Source organism: Hyperolius riggenbachi, chromosome 5 (assembly GCF_040937935.1).
Source record: "Hyperolius riggenbachi isolate aHypRig1 chromosome 5, aHypRig1.pri, whole genome shotgun sequence".
In the NCBI taxonomy this organism is placed as follows: Eukaryota; Metazoa; Chordata; class Amphibia; order Anura; family Hyperoliidae; genus Hyperolius; species Hyperolius riggenbachi.
Window position 1 is genome coordinate 14,144,156 of NC_090650.1, and position 22,620 is coordinate 14,166,775.

The 22,620-nt window shown below is 44.0% G+C and overlaps 1 protein-coding gene across 2 annotated transcripts in view; it reads right to left on the reverse strand.

The window, feature by feature from the left end:
* The window catches only part of AGMO (alkylglycerol monooxygenase), a 292,271-nt gene extending 270,120 nt beyond the window's left edge, over positions 1-22,151 (reverse strand). Inside the window, exons 1-2 of one of the 2 annotated variants that reach the window (XM_068235102.1) lie at positions 21,820-22,151; positions 6,413-6,540 (exon numbers count right to left, since the gene is read on the reverse strand). In XM_068235102.1, coding sequence (XP_068091203.1) covers positions 6,413-6,540; positions 21,820-21,945 — 254 coding nt within the window. In that variant the 5' untranslated portion in view covers positions 21,946-22,151. Of the gene's footprint in view, positions 1-6,412; positions 6,541-13,756; positions 14,405-21,819 lie in introns of those variants that run through there. The other variant, XM_068235103.1, reaches the window with a different exon arrangement.
* Positions 22,152-22,620: the final 469 nt, after the last annotated feature.

Here is a 22,620-nt window from a genome sequence, read left to right on the forward strand (position 1 = left end):
CTCCTCCAACGCATCTCAAAGCTGTACCTCATCCGGAAACGCTAACCCAGCAGCAGTAGGATCGTGGAAGCAGTGCAGCACAGCTGTTGGCATGCGTCAGCAAGCGTTGCTGAAGCTGATCTGCCTTGGGGATAAGCAGCACACAGGGGAGGAAATTTGGAAGGGAATAAAGCAACAGACGGATTTGTGGCTGGCACCGCTGGACTTGAAACCGGGCATGGTTGTGTGTGATAATGGGAGTAATCTCATTCGCGCTTTAAGGTTGGCTAAGCTGACACACATCCCTTGCCTGGCGCACGTGATGAACCTAGTAGTTCAGCGGTTCCTGAGGACATACCCAGGCGTGGCCGATCTTCTGTTGAAGGTGCGTCGAGTGGCCAAACATTGTAGAAATTCCAGTACTGCTTCGGGGGCACTCGCCAAGATGCAGGAGCGCTTCAATCTCCCCCACCATCGCTTGCTGTGTGATGTCCCTACGCGCTGGAATTCTACGCTGCACATGCTAGCACGCTTTTGTGAGCAGAAGAGTGCAGTGGTCCAGTACATGACGGCGCAGTACCGAGGCGCATCCGGACAGCTGCCAAGCTTCTGTGGATCCGATTGGGCCAACATGTTGGACCTCTACCAAGTCCTCCAAAATTTTGAGCAATCCACGTTGCTTGTGAGCAGTGACAACTCTTCAGTCAGCATTACCATACCACTGCTGTGTTTACTGAAGAGGTCAATGTTGAAAATCAAGGAAACAGCTGTCATGATGCAACTGGGGGAATCTGAAGGAGAAAACGATCAGCGTGATGGTACCAACATCAGGCCATCCGCCTCAGGGAACGCTGGCCCCAGCAGCTATGACGAAGAAGAGGAGGAGGAACAGCTGGAGTTGGAGCAGGAATTTCATGCCACCACTGACGAGGGCCAGAGCGGTGCACGTTGGACTTCCACAATTCAACGCGAATGGTCAGCAGAAGCAGACTAGGAGGAAGGTGACGACTATGATGCATCACAACAACTATCACAACGCTCACAAGAGGATGATGAGGATTCTGGTAGGACTCTGGCACACATGGCTCAATTCATGCTAGACTGCATTGAACGTGACCCACGCATTGTGCGCATTCTGGACAACACCAATTACTGGGTTTATACCCTTCTGGATCCACGGTACAAACACAATGTTCCAAAACTGCTTGAAGAAAGAGTCAGACAGGTCAAAATGGAAGAATACCAGCAGGCCCTTGTGGAGACTTTAGAGAGGAGATTGACATCCTCCCCCTCCTCTAGCCAGTTGTACGCAGACAGACTGACTTCCCCAAACCCAGGACGACCAGGAGGGCAGCAAACAACGCAAGCCGCAGCTAGTGCCCAAAAGGGAATGGTATCGGCAGTGTCCTTGGAGTGGGAAAATTTTCTGACACCCATGCAGCAGCATCCCACTGAACAGCAAGCGTGCAGATCCACCTCCAACACCGATCGCCTGGAGAAGATGGTCAAGGACTACATGTCAGATGACGTAGCTGTGTCGAACAATCCATCTGCACCCTTCAACTATTGGGTATCGAAGCTAGACACCTGGCACGAACTGGCAATGTACGCAATAGAGGTGCTGGCTTGCCCGGCAGCCAGCGTTATGTCGGAACGTTGTTTCAGTGCTGCCGGAGGCATCGTCACAGATCGGCGTATCCGCCTCTCCACAGAAAATGCAGACCGTCTGACTCAAATTAAAATGAATCAATCCTGGATTGGAAATGACTACGCAACACTCCAGGACCCCAACCAAGTAACATGACCAATGAACATCTGGGATGGTGTAGCATTTCCGGTCCCTGTTTATTGAACCTCTCATCTGTATTACATTTATGACTGCATGGTGGCAAAAAGCATTGCTGCTATATCCGCACGCTTTTTGTCCTCATGCAAGGCCTAGGTTGTTGTGTCTCAAAAACCGTGGCCTTCTCCTCCTGCGCCTGCTCCTGTTCCATCACGTCTGCTGCTGCTGGGTTAGCGTTGCCGCGTGGTCCCTGTTTATTGAACCACTTATCTTTATTACATTTATGACTGCATGGCGGTACAAAGCATGCTATCCGCACGCTTCTTGCCCTCATGCAAGGCCTGGGTTGTTGTGTCTCACAAAGCGTGGCCTTCTCCTCCTGCGCCTGCTCCTGTTCCATCACGTCTGCTGCTGCTGGGTTAGCGTTGCCGCGTGGTCCCTGTTTATTGAACCACTTATCTTTATTACATTTATGACTGCATGGCGGTACAAAGCATGCTATCCGCACGCTTCTTGCCCTCATGCAAGGCCTGGGTTGTTGTGTCTCACAAAGCGTGGCCTTCTCCTCCTGCGCCTCCTCCTGTTCCATCACGTGTGCTGCTGCTGGGTTAGCGTTACCGGTCCCTTTTCCTGGAACCTCTTATATGTATTACATTTATGACTGCATGCCGACAAAAAACATGTTACCTGTGCAAAGAAAACAGACATTTCCCGCATTTAAAAGACAGTTTTCCCTTTGAAACTTTAAAATCGATTTTCTCAAAAACTATAAGCTCTTTTTGCTAATTTTTTTTTCCTCTTGTACCCACTCCCAAGGTGCACATACCCTGTAAATTTGGGGTATGTAGCATGTAAGGAGGCTTTACAAACCACAAAAGTTCGGGTCCCCATTGACTTCCATTATGTTCGGAGTTCGGGTCGAACACCCGAACATCGCGGCCATGTTCGGCCTGTTCGGCCCGAACCCGAACATCTAGATGTTCGCCCAACATTACCCCCAAGCACTCTATACATAGCAATCCCTGCCAATGGCAACTACAGTGTCAGAGGTGCAAGAAGGGGATGGGGAGCAGCTTGTTACTGATTACCCCCAAGCACTCTATACATAGCAATCCCTGCCAATGGCAACTACAGTGTCAGAGGTGCAAGAAGAGGATGGGGAGCAGCTTGTTACTGATTACCCCCAAGCACTCTATACATAGCAATCCCTGCCAATGGCAACTACAGTGTCAGAGGTGCAAGAAGGGGATGGGGAGCAGCGTGTTACTGATTACCCCCAAGCACTCTATACATAGCAATCCCTGCCAATGGCAACTACAGTGTCAGAGGTACAAGAAGGGGATGGGGAGCAGCTTGTTACTGATTACCCCCAAGCACTCTATACATAGCAATCCCTGCCAATGGCAACTACAGTGTCAGAGGTGCAAGAAGGGGATGGGGAACAGTGTGTTAATGATAACCACTATTCAAAGTATCTATAGAAGTGATTATTATGAGCTCAGGACCAATAGAGAGCTAATTCTGCAGTTAAGAAAAGGGCCCCCCGGGGCCCCTCTGGCCCAAGGGCCCCGATGCGGTCGCAACCTCTGCACCCCCTATTGCTACGCCCCTATATATACTGTATATCTATAGAAAACTATTCATCCAATAATTTGGTTGCCACCATCCCTACAAATTTCCAGTCAGATCTCCCCTGGAAGGTAATAGTTTTACCCAAAACTTTAGCTAGGAGAGCGACCACCCAGCATCTGTCAGGACCTGGAGAGCCGAGTGGGGGCAGTTTATTCCCAGAAAGCTTCTACGGTGGTTGCAGGAACCTGAAACCCATACTTGTGAGTATAAAGCTATATATCCTAATGTGCTGCAGGAGACGTCAGTGAAAATACATAATAATAATATGGTAGGACATTAGACTATGACTATGGTAGGATTAGATTGTGAGCTCCTCTGAGGACAGTCAATGACATGACTATGTACTCTGTACAGTGCTGCAGAAGATGTCAGTGCTATATAAATACATAATAATAATATGGTAGGACATTACACTATGACTATGGTAGGATTAGAGTGTGAGCTCCTCTGAGGACAGTCAGTGACATGACTATGTACTCCGTACAGTGCTGCAGAAGATGTCAGTGCTATATAAATACATAATAATAATATGGTAGGACATTACACTATGACTATGGTAGGATTAGAGTGTGAGCTCCTCTGAGGACAGTCAGTGATATGACTATGTACTCTGTAAAGTGCTGCAGACGATGTCAGCACGGTGGCATAGTGGATAGCACTCTTGCCTTGCAGCGCTGGATCCCCGGTTCGAATCTCAGCCAGGTCAACATCTGCAAGGAGTTTGTTCTCGCCATGGGTTTCCTCCGGGCACTCCAGTTTCCTCCCACATCCCAAAAACATAGAGATAAGTTAATTAGCTTCCCCCTAATTTGGTCCTAGAATATGATACATGCACTACACGATATAGACATATGACTATGGTAGGGAGAGTTAGTGACAAGATAATACATATACTCTGTACAGCGCTGCGTAATATGTCAGCACTATATAAATCCTAAAAAAAAATACAAATACACAAAAATAATATGGTAGGGCATTAGGCTATGACTATGGTAGGATTAGATTGTAAGCTCCTCTGAGGACAGCCAGTGACATGACTATGTACTCTGTAAAGTGCTGCAGAAGATGTCAGTGCTATATAAATACATAATAACAATATGGTAGGACATTAGACTATGGCTATGGTAGGATTAGAGTGTGAGCTCCTCTGAGGACAGTCAGTGACATGGCTATGTACTCTGTAATGTGCTGCAGGAGATGTCAGTGCTATATTAATACATAATAATAATATGGTAGGACATTACACTATGACTATGGTAGGATTAGAGTGTGAGCTCCTCTGAGGACAGTCAGTGACATGGCTATGTACTCTGTAATGTGCTGCAGGAGATGTCAGTGCTATATTAATACATAATAATAATATGGTAGGACATTACACTATGACTATGGTAGGATTAGAATGTAAGCTCCTGAGGACAGTCAGTGACATGACTATGTACTCTGTAATGTGCTGCAGAAGATGTCAGTGCTGTATAAATACATAATAGCAATACACATATGATTTTTTCCCCCTGAAAACTCCCTTACACTTAGTCCATTGAGGTATTTATAACTCTCACCAGCACAGACAATGAATAGTTTTAGCAATTTCTGTCAGCTACTCAGTGCTTCCTTCATACAAAAACATACAAGACCGTGGATGAAGCCCACACAGTGAATATTAACTAAAGCATCTTTTTCTAACACCTCTAATGGAACCAAATATCCCCCCGAAAATGATTCTCTTTAACACTTTTTGTCGGTTTTTTCCACTTCCTCCATTTTCCACCTTTCTACGGTTTGCTTTACTTAACGAGGATGGAGTGGTAGCTGAATATACGGCATAGAATTGGGCCTAATTGGCGTTCGTGAAAGACGCAGCCCCGGGTTCTTACGCTGATCCTTAAAAAGGCTGAGGCTTCCTCGCAGTCATGCAATATGACAAAATATAGTACCTGTGGGGTGTCCATCTGCTGCAATATTATTCTCACAGCTAATCAGTCGAGGGAAAAAATACGCTCATTGTTTCTGGGCAGTCAGTGCGGTGCGCAGAGCGAGCGTACGCTGCACCGGTCGGGCTAATGAAGTGATATTATGCTTTAATGGCTTCAGCAGTCCGCTGCATGAGCGCCGGCCTAATAGACGGTCTAAAGCCACTGCCAAATCGGCTGCTTGAATGAAATATCGCCACGGATCTCGCAAAACCTTTTGTGTGGTTCTGTTTGATGATGCCTTCTGTGGAGGAGGGGAGAAATACGGACATGTCAATGAGCCCAGGAGGCCCTAGAGTGAAATAGCTTTTCAGAGAGGCTAATAGCACGTTTTCTGCCTGCTCTTCAGTATAACAGAACTCCAAACAGCCCCAGTGTACGGCTAAAACACTGAATGTGAAATTCTAGTTGTTGGACACAGGAGGACAATGGTTGGTGGAGAACATCTACAAGATACTCCTGGACCATCCATGGACGCACCAAGTTTAGTGTATTTTTTTCCACCTGGTTTTTGCCATCTAAACCTAGGTGCATTTGTTAAAAAATACAGTAATTTTTCCATTTAAAATCAACAGGCTGAAGTGTGTAAGGATCCGTAAAAAACTGTGCAAAAAACCCCTTCCCAATGCTTTCAGCTGATTTTGAATGGATTGTCTTTTTCCATCTCCATCAAAATATGATCTGCGCCTCCTAATGCCGCCAATTTATAAATCTCCGCTCGCTGAACCTCAAAGACTTTAATTTCTGTAAGTAGCCACATCAGCTTGGTGGGTCTACGAATTGGTAGTTCAATTATGGTGAACTTCACGTCAGTATTGTTTAAACTTCTATTAAGCTGACTGCCATCCAGAAAGAAGAAAAATAGAGATTATGTCATTCGTATAATTGTAGAACGGAGCGCTGCTTAATTGTCCCATTAAACTGTTATATGAAGTCGACCTGCGCCTGGATGAAGCAATCTTGGCTTGGAGGGACCCCAGGACTTCCAGCCCAGCGGCTGAAAGAAGGGGGGTTCTTTCCAACCACAAAAGCAATTTGGACTTACTCTGGCAGGCGAGACACGACTCCTGCAGAAAGGGACGTGATTCCGTCATTAAGGCGAAGGGGTTTGCCTTTCCAGAACGCGCTCAGGACCATCTCCAGCACCAACATCATAAAGAAGTACGCCGTGGCCTGCAAAGGAGGAAAAAAAGAGGATTTAAAGAGGCACCGCAACGACATATGGAAAAATGTCCTAAATGATGCAGGATCTAAGCAAGTAAAAAGGGAGTGGCCATAGGTGGAGCAGGATCATCCACCAGGCAACCTAGGCAAGTGTTTGGGGCTTAGTGGGCATTAGGGGCCCACCTTGACCCCTCCCTACCGAGGCTTACCAAAAGGGCCATAGGGAGGCCTCAAAAGTACCTTGCCTAGGGCCACACTTCATCTTAATCCAGCTCTGACCATAGGCAGTAATGTTAGAAGTCAGGATTAGGTGCAGTATGCGGCAATTTGTGTGCCCAGAGGCATTTTGCATAGCGGATGTCCCCAGTGCCAACTATTTTATATTACTATGTATTGTCACTAATCATGGCTTTAAACATTACTGCCTATGATTGCAGAAATATTGAGGGTTCAGGGTTGTCATTAGTTTTAGGAGTGGGGGGAGGTCCTTAGCAGTTACGGTTGGGCACCACTGGTGGGGGGTTAAGTTGAGGCACCACCAGGGGGTATTTAAGCTTAAGCATTGGAAGAGGGAGGGTTCTGTGTATGAGAACGAACACTGCTATTCCAGAGCAGAAGACTTGGGCACAGCTGGCGCCACCATAGGCCGTAATAGGGATTACAGTGCCTAGTAACTTTGGTGCCGTCAGAAGTAACTTTGGTGCCGTCAGAAGACGAAGCTGAAGTTGCTTATAAAACATTGTAATTCGGTCTTCAGCAATTGCTGGAAGCCAAATTATTTCATTCCCCCACTATCCATGGCGGCCTGGAGGGGGAATAGTATTTAACAAGGCCGGGACTTGTGCAGGAGCAGCATCAGCCATATACCGGCTGTATCCTGCGCCCAAGTCTCCCGCGCCGATTCCTCTCATACTCTAAGAGAAGGTGTTGGTATGGTCACAATAAAATATGGGTAATGATTACCGATAATTTGCTTTTGAAATTGAGTAGTAGAATACTGGTAATTTTACGGATATTCTACCAGCAGCTCTATCTGGCGCTCTTTTTAGCGGACACATTTTTTACATGTATGGATTCATACTTAATCAAACTATTTTATGTTATTCATCCTGGTTTCAGCATCAGAAAACCTTCCTATATCATCTACGTATAGCTGCACTGTCTATTGGTATGTAACCCCACCCTCCCAGTGACATTTAGCCTAGGCTATGATGTCACAATGCCTTTTCCTCCCAGTGCACTTTGGAAGATCAGGCGTTGTTTCTGCTCACTTCAGAACACACAACAAAAATCCTGCAGTGATGCACCTGCCAGCAGTAAAGATGTCACCACCTGAGATAAATCTAAGAATGCAAACCAGGGCATGGAAAGATTTTACAATGGGCAAATTGTAAAGCAATATTGTAAAAAAAAAAAAATAAGCCCTTTTATTAATTCAGTGGTTTTCAGTAAAGTTACTCTTTAAAGTCAAGATAAAAGTTAAATCACTTTCCACAGTTTTCAAAATGAAAATAAGCAGATTTGCTGGACCTGACATTTAAAGTTTTCCTATTCTCATTGTTCCTTCGAAATAGAGCAAGAATTTTAAAGAGAATCCGTAACAAAAATTGCATCCTGTTTTTTATCATCCTACAAGTTCCAAAAGCTATTCTAATGTGTTCTGGCTTACTGCAGCACTTTCTACTATGACAGTCTCTGTAATAAATCAATGTATCTTTCCCCTGTCAGACTTGTCGGCCTGTGTCTGGAAGGCTGCCAAGTTCTTCAGTGTTGTGGTTCTGCTATGAACTCCCCCTTCCAGGCCCCTCTATGCACACTGCCTGTGTGTTATTTATTTAGGGCAGCTTCTCTCTTCTCTCTTATCTTTTACAAGCTGGATAAATCGTCCTCTGAGCTGGCTGGGCTTTCACATACTGAGGAATTACAGACAAGGGCAAAGCTGTTTGCAGGAAGAAAAGAGCAGCCGGAAACTTCAGTGCATGAGAGATGCAGGGGGAAAGAAACACACAAATGATCTCTTGAGATTCAAAAGGAAGGGTGTATACAGCCTGCTTGTGTATGAATGTATTTTCTATGTGTGGACATACTGTACATCAACCTACTTCCTGTTTTGGTGGCCATTTTGTTTGTTTATAAACAAACTTTTTAAAACTGCTTTTAACCACTTTTAATGCGGCGAGGAGCGGCGAAATTGTGTCAGAGGGTAATAGGAGATGTCCCCTAACGCACTGGTATGTTTACTTTTGTGCGATTTTAACAATACAGATTCTCTTTAAATCATATGAAATTTAGGGAGAAAAATGCAATAATTTCAGAATATCCAGACATGGAAGCTCCTGTGAGGCTGTATAATATGATGTCATTGCCCACTCCCGCACACTATACATAATCAATGATCATTTCAGGCTTAACATACATCTGAAGTGAGAGGGATATGGAGGCTGACATATTTATTTCCTTTTAAACAATACCAGTTGCCTTGCTGTCCTGCTGATCCTGTGTCTCTAATACTTTTATCCATAGCACCGTTATTTGTAAAACATTATTCTCCACACAATATAGCGATCACTAAGGGGGGTCTTAGGGTTAGGCACCACCAGCGGGGTCTTAGGGTTAGGCACCACCAGGAGGGGGTCTTAGGGTTAGGCACCACCAGGGGGGTGATTAGGGTTAGGCACCACCAGGGGGGTGGTTAGGGTTAGGCACCACCAGGGAGGTGGTTAGGCACCATCAGGGGGGGGGTCTTAGGGTTAGGCACCACCAGGGGGGTGATTAAGGTTAGGCACCACCAGGGGGGGTCTTAGGGTTAGGCACCATCAGGGGGGGGGTCTTAGGGTTAGGCACCACCAGGGGGGAGATTAGGGTTAGGCACCACCAGGGGGGTGGTTAGGGTTAGGCACCACCAGGGGGGTGGTTAGAGTTAGGCACCACCAGGGGGGTGCTTAGGGTTAGGCACCATCAGGGGGGGGGGTCTTAGGGTTAGGCACCACTATGGGAAGGGTTAGGGTTAGGCACCACCAGGGGGGTGGTTAGGGTTAGGCACCATCAGGGGGGTCTAAGGGTTAGGGATAGGTACAGGTAGGTTTCCGTGTGGGGTAGGGTTAGGTTTAGTTGTAGTGAAATGTTAGTAATATTTGGGCAGTGCTTCCGCATAGCGGCAGAGCTTTGAGCAGTAGCTCTACCTCTCCTAAGTCAATCTGCGTGGATCGCTGCCTCTCCCCACCCCTCTCAGATTTCTTTCACTGAGAGGGGCAGGGAGAGGCAGCGATCAACGCTGATTGACACGCATGGAGGCAGATCTACAGCCCAAAGCTCTGCCTCCCCGGGCAGAAAAATGCACAACCAGAAAAGTCGTGGATTTTTGCCCGCAGGTTTTTGGGGGATCAACTGAGATTTCAGCCGCGGGGATGCAGCGTTTCAGAGGGGGCATTCATGCCTAACAACATTGTACCATAAAAACTGCAGTTTTTGGAGGCTTCAGAGTCTCTTTAAAGAGGCACTTAAGTCACAAAAAAAAATGAGTTTTACTCACCTGGGGCTTCCCTCAGCCCCCTGCAGCTGATCGGTGCCCTCGCCGTGTCCTTCCGATCCTCCTGTCCCCGCTGGCGGCTACTTCCGGTTTCGCTGTCACCGGCCGTCAGGCTGGGAACGCGAGTGATTCTTCGCATTCCCAGCCACAATATCTCCCCCTATGCTGCTATTGCGGCAAGGAAGGCTGCTATAGCAGCATAGGGGGGAGATATTGTGGCTGGGAATGCGAAGAATCACTCGCGTTACCAGCCTGTCGGGTTCTGGCGGCGAAACCGGAAGCGGTCGCCGGCGGGGACGGGAGGATCGGAGAGACACGGCGAGGGCACCGATCAGCTGCAGGGGGCTGAGGGAAGCCCCAGGTAAGTAGAACTCATTTTTTTTTTGTGACTTAAGGTTCACTTTAAGCCCCACAGTCACTCTGTTACTGTTTTTAGAACTCTATCCTACTAACGCAATGTCAGGAACGCAATGTGATCCGCAGTGACATCAGAAAGTGCATAGACTGTGCTTATCTGATGTTTCCCTCTATGGTTTGAGATTGTGACTCACAAGGCATGGTTGTATACACTTTGGCGCATTTGTGATGGGATTCTATTCATTAAGGTGAGCGGCTCGTTACTGCGCAGGTGCAAGCACAGACTTACGTACGCGCAGTACTGAGCCACTCGTCTTCAGAAGCACTCGGAGACTCAAGTACGTCTGAAGGAGACCCGAAGATGCAGCTGGTGGGAAATTTAAACATAAAGGCCTCAATTCACCAGAGGAGAGTTAATAAGAGATAAAAGGTGGATATTTTACCTCATGCGGTATTTTAACAATTTTTTGCAATTCACCACTGTGCGAGGATAGTTAGAGGAGTGTTCGGTAGCAGGCGATAATGGATGCGACAACCGAGTGAAAAACGGTCGGTAGTTATGCAGTGTTAATGATTTGCATGCAATACTTTGCCTCTCTGGATGCTGGAAGTAAAGGATTGTGGGTAGGAGGAGGAGGTTATTACCAGCATGTGACCGCAGAGGGTTTCCCTCCCTGTTTTTTGACCCTCTCCTTCCATTACAAATCCCTCCATCCGTTCTGCATATTAAGCATACTAAGCAATATTAAAGAGAACCTGAACTGAAAATTAAAAGTCAAAATAACCATACACAGGTAATACTTACCTCCCGTGTAGTCTACTCCTCAGTGTCTTTCTCCTGTCCTGTGTCCTGTTTGTCCACAAATATCAATGGAATTCTCAGTCCTCAATTTTAAAAATGGCCTCTACCCCATAACAGCTTCCTGGTCAGCACACTGTTAATATCACCCACTTGAGCCATAAGGTAACATGGACATTACCTTGCACATTCAGTGGTAACTGACAGCTGCTGATAAATAACTGACAGCAACTGGTATATTTCAGTTCTGAGTCTGACAAAATATTGTCAGAACTGGAAGGGATCACTGTAAAGGTGGCCACACACCATACCATTTTTTAAATATCTGTTCAATTTAAGAATTGCAATAAATTTTTCTGGCTGATTGTAACATTTCAAAAATATGACCAATGTACCACACACCTATGTTCAATTTTGTTATCAATTATGATAAAAATGATTGGAAACTCTGAGAAAATTGCTAGGGTGTGTATATTAATAAATTGGCAATCTACCACACACCATACAATCTTTAGAAAGATTGAAGAAAAATATCTGGCATTCCGGATCGATAAAAATCGAAGAAAACGGGAAATACGATCGGATTTTTCAGTCGAATGAAAAAAAAGCTTTCGATTTTTTCAGGAGATCCGATCGTTTTTATCGAATTGCCGTAAAATCTGATCATTTTATTGTATCGTGTGTGGCCACCTTTGGAAGAAAATGGTGAGCTTCTGAGAGGAACTGACAATGAGGTAAGTATGTAATATTAATTTGCAGCTACGTCATGCGTTTATTTTAATCGCTTTGGGTTCCCTTTAAGCATTTACAATATTAAAGCGGACCCAAACCAAACATTTTTTTAATTCAAAATATTTAGTTGCACCACTCTGACACATACAAAGATAAATAAACACTCCGGCCTAGTGTACAACAGAGCGGTTCGGCTGCTGTTTGCGATCCGCTTGCGGGTGCGGATCTGCTAGGGTAATGTATTTCAATGGGCTGGTGCACACCAGAGCGGGAGGCGTTTTGCAGAAACGCATACTCCCGGGCTGCTGCAGATTTTGGATTGGGGATGCGTTTCTGCCTCAATGTTAAGTATAGGAAAAACGCAAACCGCTCTAAAAAACGGCACTTCAGAGCGGTTTGCCAGGCGTTTTTGTTACAGTAGCTGTTCAGTAACAGCTTTACTGTAACAATACATGAAATCTACTACACCAAAACCGCTTCCCAAAACCGCAAAACGCTAGCTGAAACGCTACAGAAAAAGAAGAAAAAGCGTTTCAAAATCTGCTAGCATTTTGCGAATCTGCTAGCGGTTTTTGGTGTGCACCAGGCCTCCAAGTCTATGAGCATTTCAGTGCATGCTTTTCACCCTTCTCTTTCCATAGCTAGGGTTATACAGGTGGCAGCCATTAGCAATTCCTCCTTTGCTGGACACCATCTACTCCACCAGTTTGCCGGATTATTTGCCAGCAATATGAAAGGAAGGGAGGGGTTTCTCCAATAAATGTAAAATATTTTATATTTGTCATCATGCAGCTGAAAAAAGGCTGCTATTTATTATTATAATTTAGAAAATTTTTATTTCTGAAATCTTGTATTTTTAGTTTGGGTCCACTTTAAGTGGATGGGTGAAACGGAGGAGGTATTTGGATACATTTTCGCACTCCCTCAATGAAAAATGTATCCAGATTCCTCCTTCGTTTCACCCATCCACTTAATTTTGTAAATGCTTAATATTGTACATGGGCTGCTCTCTGCTGCCTGAAATATGTACAGTATAGGCTGTTACTGTGTGCTGCTAGTAAACTAGCTGCAGTGTGTGCTGAGCTCTGGTGCCTGAAATATGTACAGTATAGGCTGTTACTGTGTGCTGCTAGTAAACTAGCTGCAGTGTGTGCTGCTCTCTGGTGCCTGACATATGTACAGTATAAGCTGTTACTGTGTGCTGCTAGTAAACTAGCTGCAGTGTGTGCTGCTCTCTGCTGCCTGACATATGTACAATATAAGCTGTTACTGTGTGCTACTAGTAAACTAGCTGCAGTGTGTGCTGCAGCAGCTGTGAGAAAAACCACATATTGCCAGGTACATTTAGGTGATAAATAGATCTAAAATAACAAATGGTCACACCCCCTTTTTGAATTGTGATTTTGAGAAAAAATAACAACTACCGACTATTTACCGCACGAATTTCGACCAGTCGATATGTCAGTCTATATTTCTGGAGAATTGCTATTTTGAGTTATCACATGAGGTAAATTACCTGCCATGTGATAAATAGTTTGGTAACCTCTGGTGAATTGACACCATGGAGACTGAGAGAGCACCAGGAAGGCTGTTTAGGATCCATAGCCATACCTCTTATTAGGTGAGTATCTGTTTTGTTTTTAGCAACCTCTGCTGAGTATGAACATGAGACTTTTACTTCTAATTCTTTACGTCGTCCCTGACTGTAGGTGTCTCAGGAGGCGTGTCCCTTTCCCAAAAATTTCCACCACGAATGGTGTCCCTCTCTCCCATCCCAAACAGCTAGAAAGTGTGTTTGGGCATCTCACCTTCTCTACGTAATCTGGCACTTCCTCTGCCGTCTTGTAGCTTGTCTCGTTAGGAAACACCACATAGAACATCATCCGCACTTCCTGGAAGACGGTCAAGTTTACCTGTCCTGTAAATGCCCCCATGGCTGCCCCTGCAGGTGGGGAGTGCAGTCACTGCAGGAGGGGGGCAAAGTCCCTGCAGGAGGATGTACAGTGCCTACAAGAGGGGGAGCGCAGAGGGGCAGGAGGGGGGCGCAGAGCTGCAGGAGGGGAAAGCAATCTCTGCAGAAGAGGAGCGCAGAGCTGCAGGAGGGGGGGCGCAGCCTTTGCAGGAGGGGGGCAAACAGATGCAGGAGGAGGATGCAGTCCCTGCAGGAGGAGGATGCAGTCTCTGCAGGAGGAGGGCACAGTCTCTGCAGGAGGAGGGCACAGTCTCTGCAGGAGGAGGGCACAGTCCCTGCAGGAGGGGAGCGCAGAGCTGCAGGAGGGGGGGTAAACAGATGCAGGAGGAGGATGCAGTCTCTGCAGTCTCTGCAGGAGGAGGAAGCAGTCCCTGCAGGAGGGGGGCACAGTCTCAGCAGAAATGTTCCCGAGAAGCTGCAGTGTCCCTGTCTGGATTTCTACGTATTGAATGTTTGCTGTGGGCGAATGTCAGTATTGTCTATATGCTATAATAATCCCGAGCATGAGACTTCCTGAAACTGAACACCCAATCAGGAAGCAGATCATGTGATCTGCCTGGAGGGAAAGTTCACATACGGCAATCCTCAGAGTGAGTTTCTGCAATCACTGCTGGATTCTGGCAGCACAGCTCTGAGCTCTGCGCAAGCTAATCGCTGGGGTTCAGCAGGCTTACCGCCCTGCAGGAATCTGACTTGTTTGCAACAGGCCGATTTTAAAAGCGGCTGCTGTCAACAAGGAGTTAAACTGACTTCAGTCAGAGCACCTGATCTGCATGCTTGTTCAGAGTCTATGAGTAAAAGCATTATAGGCTCAGGATGAGCAGGACAGCCAGGGACCTGGTATTGTTTACAAAGAAATAAATATGGCAGCCTCCATACCCCTCTCCCTCCAGGAGTGCTTTCATTCCACCCTCACTGAATTTTCTATAAACATGAAGTATTTATTGTAAGTTGTTTGTAAATATACCTTTTCAATATTCAGTCAGTTACCAATGATCAAAATAGACTGGAAGCCCAAATTATGTTACTTTTCATGGTGAGAAGGAAGATAATCTTAGAATCAGGCAGAAGAATTGGGGAATGTCAAGGGAAGATTAATAATGTGGTAGGACATTAGACTATGACTATGGTAGGATTAGAGTGTGAGCTCCTCTGAGGACAGTCAGTGACATGACTATGTACTCTGTAATGTGCTGCAGAAGATGTCAGTGCTATATAAATACATAATAATAATATGGTAGGACATTATACTATGACTATGGTAGGATTAGAGTGTGAGCTCCTCTGAGGACAGTCAGTGACATGACTATGTACTCTGTAATGTGCTTCAGAAGATGTCAGTGCTATATAAATACATAATAATAATATGGTAGGACATTAGACTATGACTATGGTAGGATTAGAGTGTGAGCTCCTCTGAGGACAGTCAGTGACATGACTATGTACTCTGTACAGTGCTGCAGAAGATGTCAGTGCTATATAAATACATAATAATAATATGGTAGGACATTACACTATGACTATGGTGGGATTAGAGTTTGAGCTCCTCTGAGGACAGTCAGTGACATGGCTATGTACACTGTAATGTGCTGCAGAAGATGTCAGTGCTATATAAATACATAATAATAATATGGTAGGACATTACACTATGACTATGGTGGGATTAGAGTTTGAGCTCCTCTGAGGACAGTCAGTGACATGACTATGTACTCTGTACAGTGCTGCAGAAGATGTCAGTGCTATATAAATACATAATAATAATATGGTAGGACATTACACTATGACTATGGTGGGATTAGAGTTTGAGCTCCTCTGAGGACAGTCAGTGACATGACTATGTATTCTGTACAGTGCTGCAGAAGATGTCAGTGCTATATAAATACATAATAATAATATGGTAGGACATTAGACTATGACTATGGTAGGATTAGAGTGTGAGCTCCTCTGAGGACAGTCAGTGACATGACTATGTACTCTGTAATGTGCTGCAGAAGATGTCACTGCTATATAAATACATAATAATAATATGGTAGGACATTAGACTATGACTATGGTAGGATTAGAGTGTGAGCTCCTCTGAGGACAGTCAGTGACAGGACTGTGTACTCTGTAATGTGCTGCAGGAGATATCAGTGCTATATAAATACATAATAATAATAAGGTAGGACATTAGACTATGACTATGGTAGGATTAGATTGTGAGCTCCTCTGAGGACAGTCAGTGACATTACTATGTACTCTGTACAGTGCTGCAGAAGATGTCAGTGCTATATAAATACATAATAATAATATGGTAGGACATTACACTATGACTATGGTGGGATTAGAGTTTGAGCTCCTCTGAGGACAGTCAGTGACATGACTATGTACTCTGTAATGTGCTGCAGAAGATGTCACTGCTATATAAATACATAATAATAATATGGTAGGACATTAGACTATGACTATGGTAGGATTAGAGTGTGAGCTCCTCTGAGGACAGTCAGTGACATGACTATGTACTCTGTAATGTGCTGCAGGAGATGTCAGTGCTATATAAATACATAATAATAATATGGTGGGACATTAGACTATGACTATGGTAGGATTAGATTGTGAGCTCCTCTGAGGACAGTCAGTGACATGACTATGTACTTTGTACAGCGCTGCAGGAGATGTCAGTGCTATATAAATACATAATAATAATATGGTGGGACATTAGACTATGACTATGGCAGGATTAGATTGTGAGCTCCTCTGAGGACAGTCAGTGACATGACTATGTACTCTGTAATGTGCTGCAGAAGATGTCAGTGCTATATAAATACATAATAATAATATGGTAGGACATTAGACTATGACTATGGTAGGATTAGAGTGTGAGCTCCTCTGAGGACAGTCAGTGACATGACTATGTACTCTGCAATGTGCTGCAGAAGATGTCAGTGCTATATAAATACATAATAATAATATGGTAGGACATTAGACTATGACTATGGTAGGATTAGATTGTGAGCTCCTCTGAGGACAGTCAGTGACATGACTATGTACTCTGTAATGTGCTGCAGGAGATGTCAGTGCTATATAAATACATAATAATAATATGGTAGGACATTAGACTATGACTATGGTAGGATTAGATTGTGAGCCCCTCTGAGGACAGTCAGTGACATGACTATGTACTCTGTAATGTGCTGCAGGAGATGTCAGTGCTATATAAATACATAATAATAATATGGTAGGACATTACACTATGACTATGGTAGGATTAGAGTGTGAGCTCCTCTGAGGACAGTCAGTGACATGACTATGTACTCTGTAATGTGCTGCAGGAGATGTCAGTGCTGTATAAATACATAATAATAATAATATGGGAGGACATTAGACTATGACTATGGTAGGATTAGATTGTGAGCTCCTCTGAGGACAGTCAGTGACATGACTATGTACTCTGTAATGTGCTGCAGGAGATGTCAGTGCTATATAAATACATAATAATAATATGGTAGGACATTACACTATGACTATGGTAGGATTAGAGTGTGAGCTCCTCTGAGGACAGTCAGTGACATGACTATGTACTCTGTAATGTGCTGCAGAAGATGTCAGTGCTATATAAATACATAATAATATGGCAGGACATTAGACTATGACTATGGTAGGATTAGAGTGTGAGCTCCTCTGAGGACAGTCAGTGACATGATTATGTACTCTGTAATGTGCTGCAGAAGATGTCAGTGCTATATAAATACATAATAATAATATGGTAGGACATTAGACTATGACTATGGTAGGATTAGATTGTGAGCTCCTCTGAGGACAGTCAGTGACATGACTATGTACTCTGTAATGTGCTGCAGAAGATGTCAGTGCTATATAAATACATAATAATAATATGGTAGGACATTACACTATGACTATGGTAGGATTAGAGTGTGAGCTCCTCTGAGGACAGTCAGTGACATGACTATGTACTCTGTAATGTGCTGCAGAAGATGTCAGTGCTATATAAATACATAATAATAATAAGGTAGGACATTAGACTATGACTATGGTAGGATTAGACTGTGAGCTCCTCTGAGAACAGTCAGTGACATGACTATGTACTCTGTAATGTGCTGCAGGAGATGTCAGTGCTATATAAATACATAATAATACGGTAGGATATTAGACTATGACTATGGTAGGATTAGAGTGTGAGCTCCTCTGAGGACAGTCAGTGACATGACTATGTACTCTGTAATGTGCTGCAGGAGATGTCAGTGCTATATAAATACATAATAATATGGTAGGACATTAGACTATGACTATGGTAGGATTAGAGTGTGAGCTCCTCTGAGGACAGTCCGTGACATGACTATGTACTCTGTAATGTGCTGCAGGAGATGTCAGTGCTATATAAATACATAATAATATGGTAGGACATTAGACTATGACTATGGTAGGATTAGAGTGTGAGCTCCTCTGAGGACAGTCAGTGACATGACTATGTACTCTGTAATGTGCTGCAGAAGATGTCAGTGCTATATAAATACATAATAATAATATGGTAGGACATTAGACTATGACTATGGCAGGATTAGAGTGTGAGCTCCTCTGAGGACAGTCAGTGACATTACTATGTACTCTGTAATGTGCTGCAGAAGATGTCAGTGCTATATAAATACATAATAATAATATGGTAGGACATTACACTATGACTATGGTAGGATTAGAGTGTGAGCTCCTCTGAGGACAGTCAGTGACATGACTATGTACTCTGTAATGTGCTGCAGAAGATGTCAGTGCTATATAAATACATAATAATAATATGGTAGGACATTAGACTATGACTATGGTAGGATTAGAGTGTGAGCTCCTCTGAGGACAGTCAGTGACATGACTATGTACTCTGTAATGTGCTGCAGAAGATGTCAGTGCTATATAAATACATAATAATAATATGGTAGGACATTAGACTATGACTATGGTAGGATTAGAGTGTGAGCTCCTCTGAGGACAGTCAGTGACATGACTATGTACTCTGTAATGTGCTGCAGGAGATGTCAGTGCTATATAAATACATAATAATAATATGGTAGGACATTAGACTATGACTATGGTAGGATTAGAGTGTGAGCTCCTCCGAGGACGGTCAGTGACATGACTATGTACTCTGTACAGTGCTGCAGAAGATGTCAGTGCTATATAAATACATAATAATAATATGGTAGGACATTAGGCTATGACTATGGTAGGATTAGAGTGTGAGCTTCTCCGAGGACGGTCAGTGACATGACTATGTACTCTGTACAGTGCTGCAGAAGATGTCAGTGCTATATAAATACATAATAATAATATGGTAGGACATTAGACTATGACTATGGTAGTATTAGAGTGTGAGCTCCTCTGAGGACAGTCAGTGACAGGACTGTGTACTCTGTACAGTGCTGCAGAAGTTGTCAGTGCTATATAAATACATAATAATAATATGGTAGGACATTAGACTATGACTATGGTAGGATTAGATTGTGAGCTCCTCTGGGGACAGTCAGTGACATGACTATGTACTCTGTAATGTGCTGCAGAAGATGTCAGTGCTATATAAATACATAATAATAATATGGTAGGACATTAGACTATGACTATGGTAGGATTAGAGTGTGAGCTCCTCTGAGGACAGTCAGTGACATGACTATGTACTCTGTAATGTGCTGCAGAAGATGTCAGTGCTATATAAATACATAATAATAATATGGTAGGACATTAGGCTATGACTATTGTAGGATTAGACTGTGAGCTCCTCTGAGGACAGTCAGTGACATGACTATGTACTCTGTACAGTGCTGCAGAAGATGTCAGTGCTATATAAATACATAATAATAATATGGTAGGACATTAGGCTATGACTATTGTAGGATTAGACTGTGAGCTCCTCTGAGGACAGTCAGTGACATGACTATGCACTCTGTACAGTGCTGCAGAAGATGTCAATGCTATATAAATACATAATAATAATAATATGGTAGGACATTAGACAATGACTATGGCAGGATTAGACTGTGAGCTCCTCTGAGGACAGTCAGTGACATTACTATGTACTCTGTACAGTGCTGCAGAAGATGTCAGTGCTATATAAATACATAATAATAATATGGTAGGACATTAGGCTATGACTATGGTAGGATTAGAGTGTGAGCTCCTCTGAGGACAGTCAGTGACATGACTATGTACTCTGTAATGTGCTGCAGGAGATGTCAGTGCTTTATAAATACATAATAATAATATGGTAGGACATTAGGCTATGACTATGGTAGGATTAGAGTGTGAGCTCCTCTGAGGACAGTCAGTGACATGACTATGTACTCTGTAATGTGCTGCAGGAGATGTCAGTGCTTTATAAATACATAATAATAATATGGTAGGACATTAGACTATGACTATGGCAGGATTAGATTGTGAGCTCCTCTGAGGACAGTCAGTGACATGACAATGTACTCTGTAATGTGCTGCAGGAGATGTCAGTGCTATATAAATACATAATAATAATATGGTAGGACATTAGACTATGACTATGGTAGGATTAGATTGTGAGCTCCTCTGAGGACAGTCAGTGACATGACTATGTACTCTGTAATGTGCTGCAGAAGATGTCAGTGCTATATAAATACATAATAATAATATGGTAGGACATTACACTATGACTATGGTAGGATTAGAGTGTGAGCTCCTCTGAGGATAGTCAGTGACATGACTATGTACTCTGTAATGTGCTGCAGAAGACGTCAGTGCTATATAAATACATAATAATAATATGGTAGGACATTAGACTATGACTGTGGTAGGGATTAGACTGTGAACTCCTCTGAGAACAGTTGGTGACATGACTATATACTCTGTAATGTGCTGCAGGAGATGTCAGTGCTATATAAATACATAATAATAATATGGTAGGACATTAGACTATGACTATGGTAGGATTAGAGTGTGAGCTCCTCTGAGGACAGTCAGTAACGTTACTATATACTCTGTAATGTGCTGCAGGAGATGTCAGTGCTATATAAATACACAATATTAACATGGTTGGATATTACCAATGACTATGATAGGGATTAGATGGTGAGCTCCTATGAGGACAACCAGTGACATGACTATGTACTCTGTAAAGTGCTGCAGAAGATGTCACCAGGATATCAAAGACAAGGTAAAACGTGTTTATTATAGCTACCTTAACTGACTAAAACCACTATTATTTTAGCCTTTGTTTGTAATTGATCTACTTTCTAAAGCACTAGCCTTTAGCCAATCTCAAGGACGCTGATTTCATAATATACATAGTGGTGTTCTGTACCCACTACTGCGATGCAAATCTTTTTGAATTGAAATAAAACTGCATGCAACCTATTTGGTGGGATTGCATTTCTGTCCCATTCAGAATGATTGCGCAGGACTTTGCATGACCACCCAAAAAATGACATCGCAAACATGCAGAAAAAAAAAATTGTCCAATTTTGTTCCCATGCATTTTGCGGAGCCCCAAGCTCTGAATTCAGCCTGCATGGAGGGGTGACAAGGGGTTTAAAAGGCTTGGGAGGGGGGAACCTGTGCTGTATATTTCTTAACATGTATAAAATGAGTAATGGGAACTCGTTAGTACCACAGCAAAATGTCATTTTACCGAGGTTAATCACTTGCTATAATATCTACACCCTCTGAAACTTTATCTGAAATCCCAGGGGCTTAGATACTTGTCCCCTGCTTGCAGGGCATGGTGAGCACGATCGCGCACGTGCACAAGTGACCACACACGTTCATGTGTCCCGCACATGCTCTCATGCGCATTCAAGTGCACTCCTAATGGCTCCTAATGATTGGTGCAAGGGAACATGTGTTCCCTGAGCCAATCCGTACCTGTTTTTTTAAACGATCAAGATGTCTCACCTTCTCCACATAATCCGGCACCTCCTCCACCGTCTTGTAGCTGGTCTCATTGGGCAGCACGGCATAGAACATCATCCTCACTTCTTGGGAGACGGTCAAGTTGGCCTCTCCCATGTAACCCCCCATGGTTGCAGCCTCAGATGGTCACACTGCAGCAAGCAGAAGGACACTAAAGCACCTGCTGGTTTACTTTCTATGCAGTTGTCAGTTTGCAGTCAGACAGATGAGCATGTATTACAGATTCCTAATGCTGCATGAACACCAGGACGTCCGTACACCGAGAGCTTCCTCCCTGTCCAATGGTAAACTCACTGAGGACAGACCATGGAATCCGCCTGGGGGGAAAGTTCAGAGGCAGAAATACCAGCGATCCTGATAAGATTTTACAGACAGTTTTACCTGACAGCGCAGGGAATCGGACTGATAAACAAATAGTCCTTACATAATGGGAAGCTAAGTCACCAGCCAGTGTATGGCGGCATCTGCTGGGCCTAATGATGGACTGTACTTTATGCTTTGTGATAAAAGACTGATCTTCAATAAGATCTTGTCCTGAATGGAGAGGAGGCACCCTGGCTACCTTAATTGGAACTGTCTACTTAAATGGTAGAGGAGTAGAAGGTACCCTGCCTACCTAAATAGGAGGGGAGGAGAGGGGGCTCACTGCCTACCTAAATAGGAGGGGAGGAGAGGGGGCACCCTGCCTACCTAAATGTGAGGGGAGTAGAAGGTACCCTGCCTACCTAAATAGGAGGGGAGGAGAGGGGGCTCACTGCCTACCTAAATAGGAGGGGAGGAGAG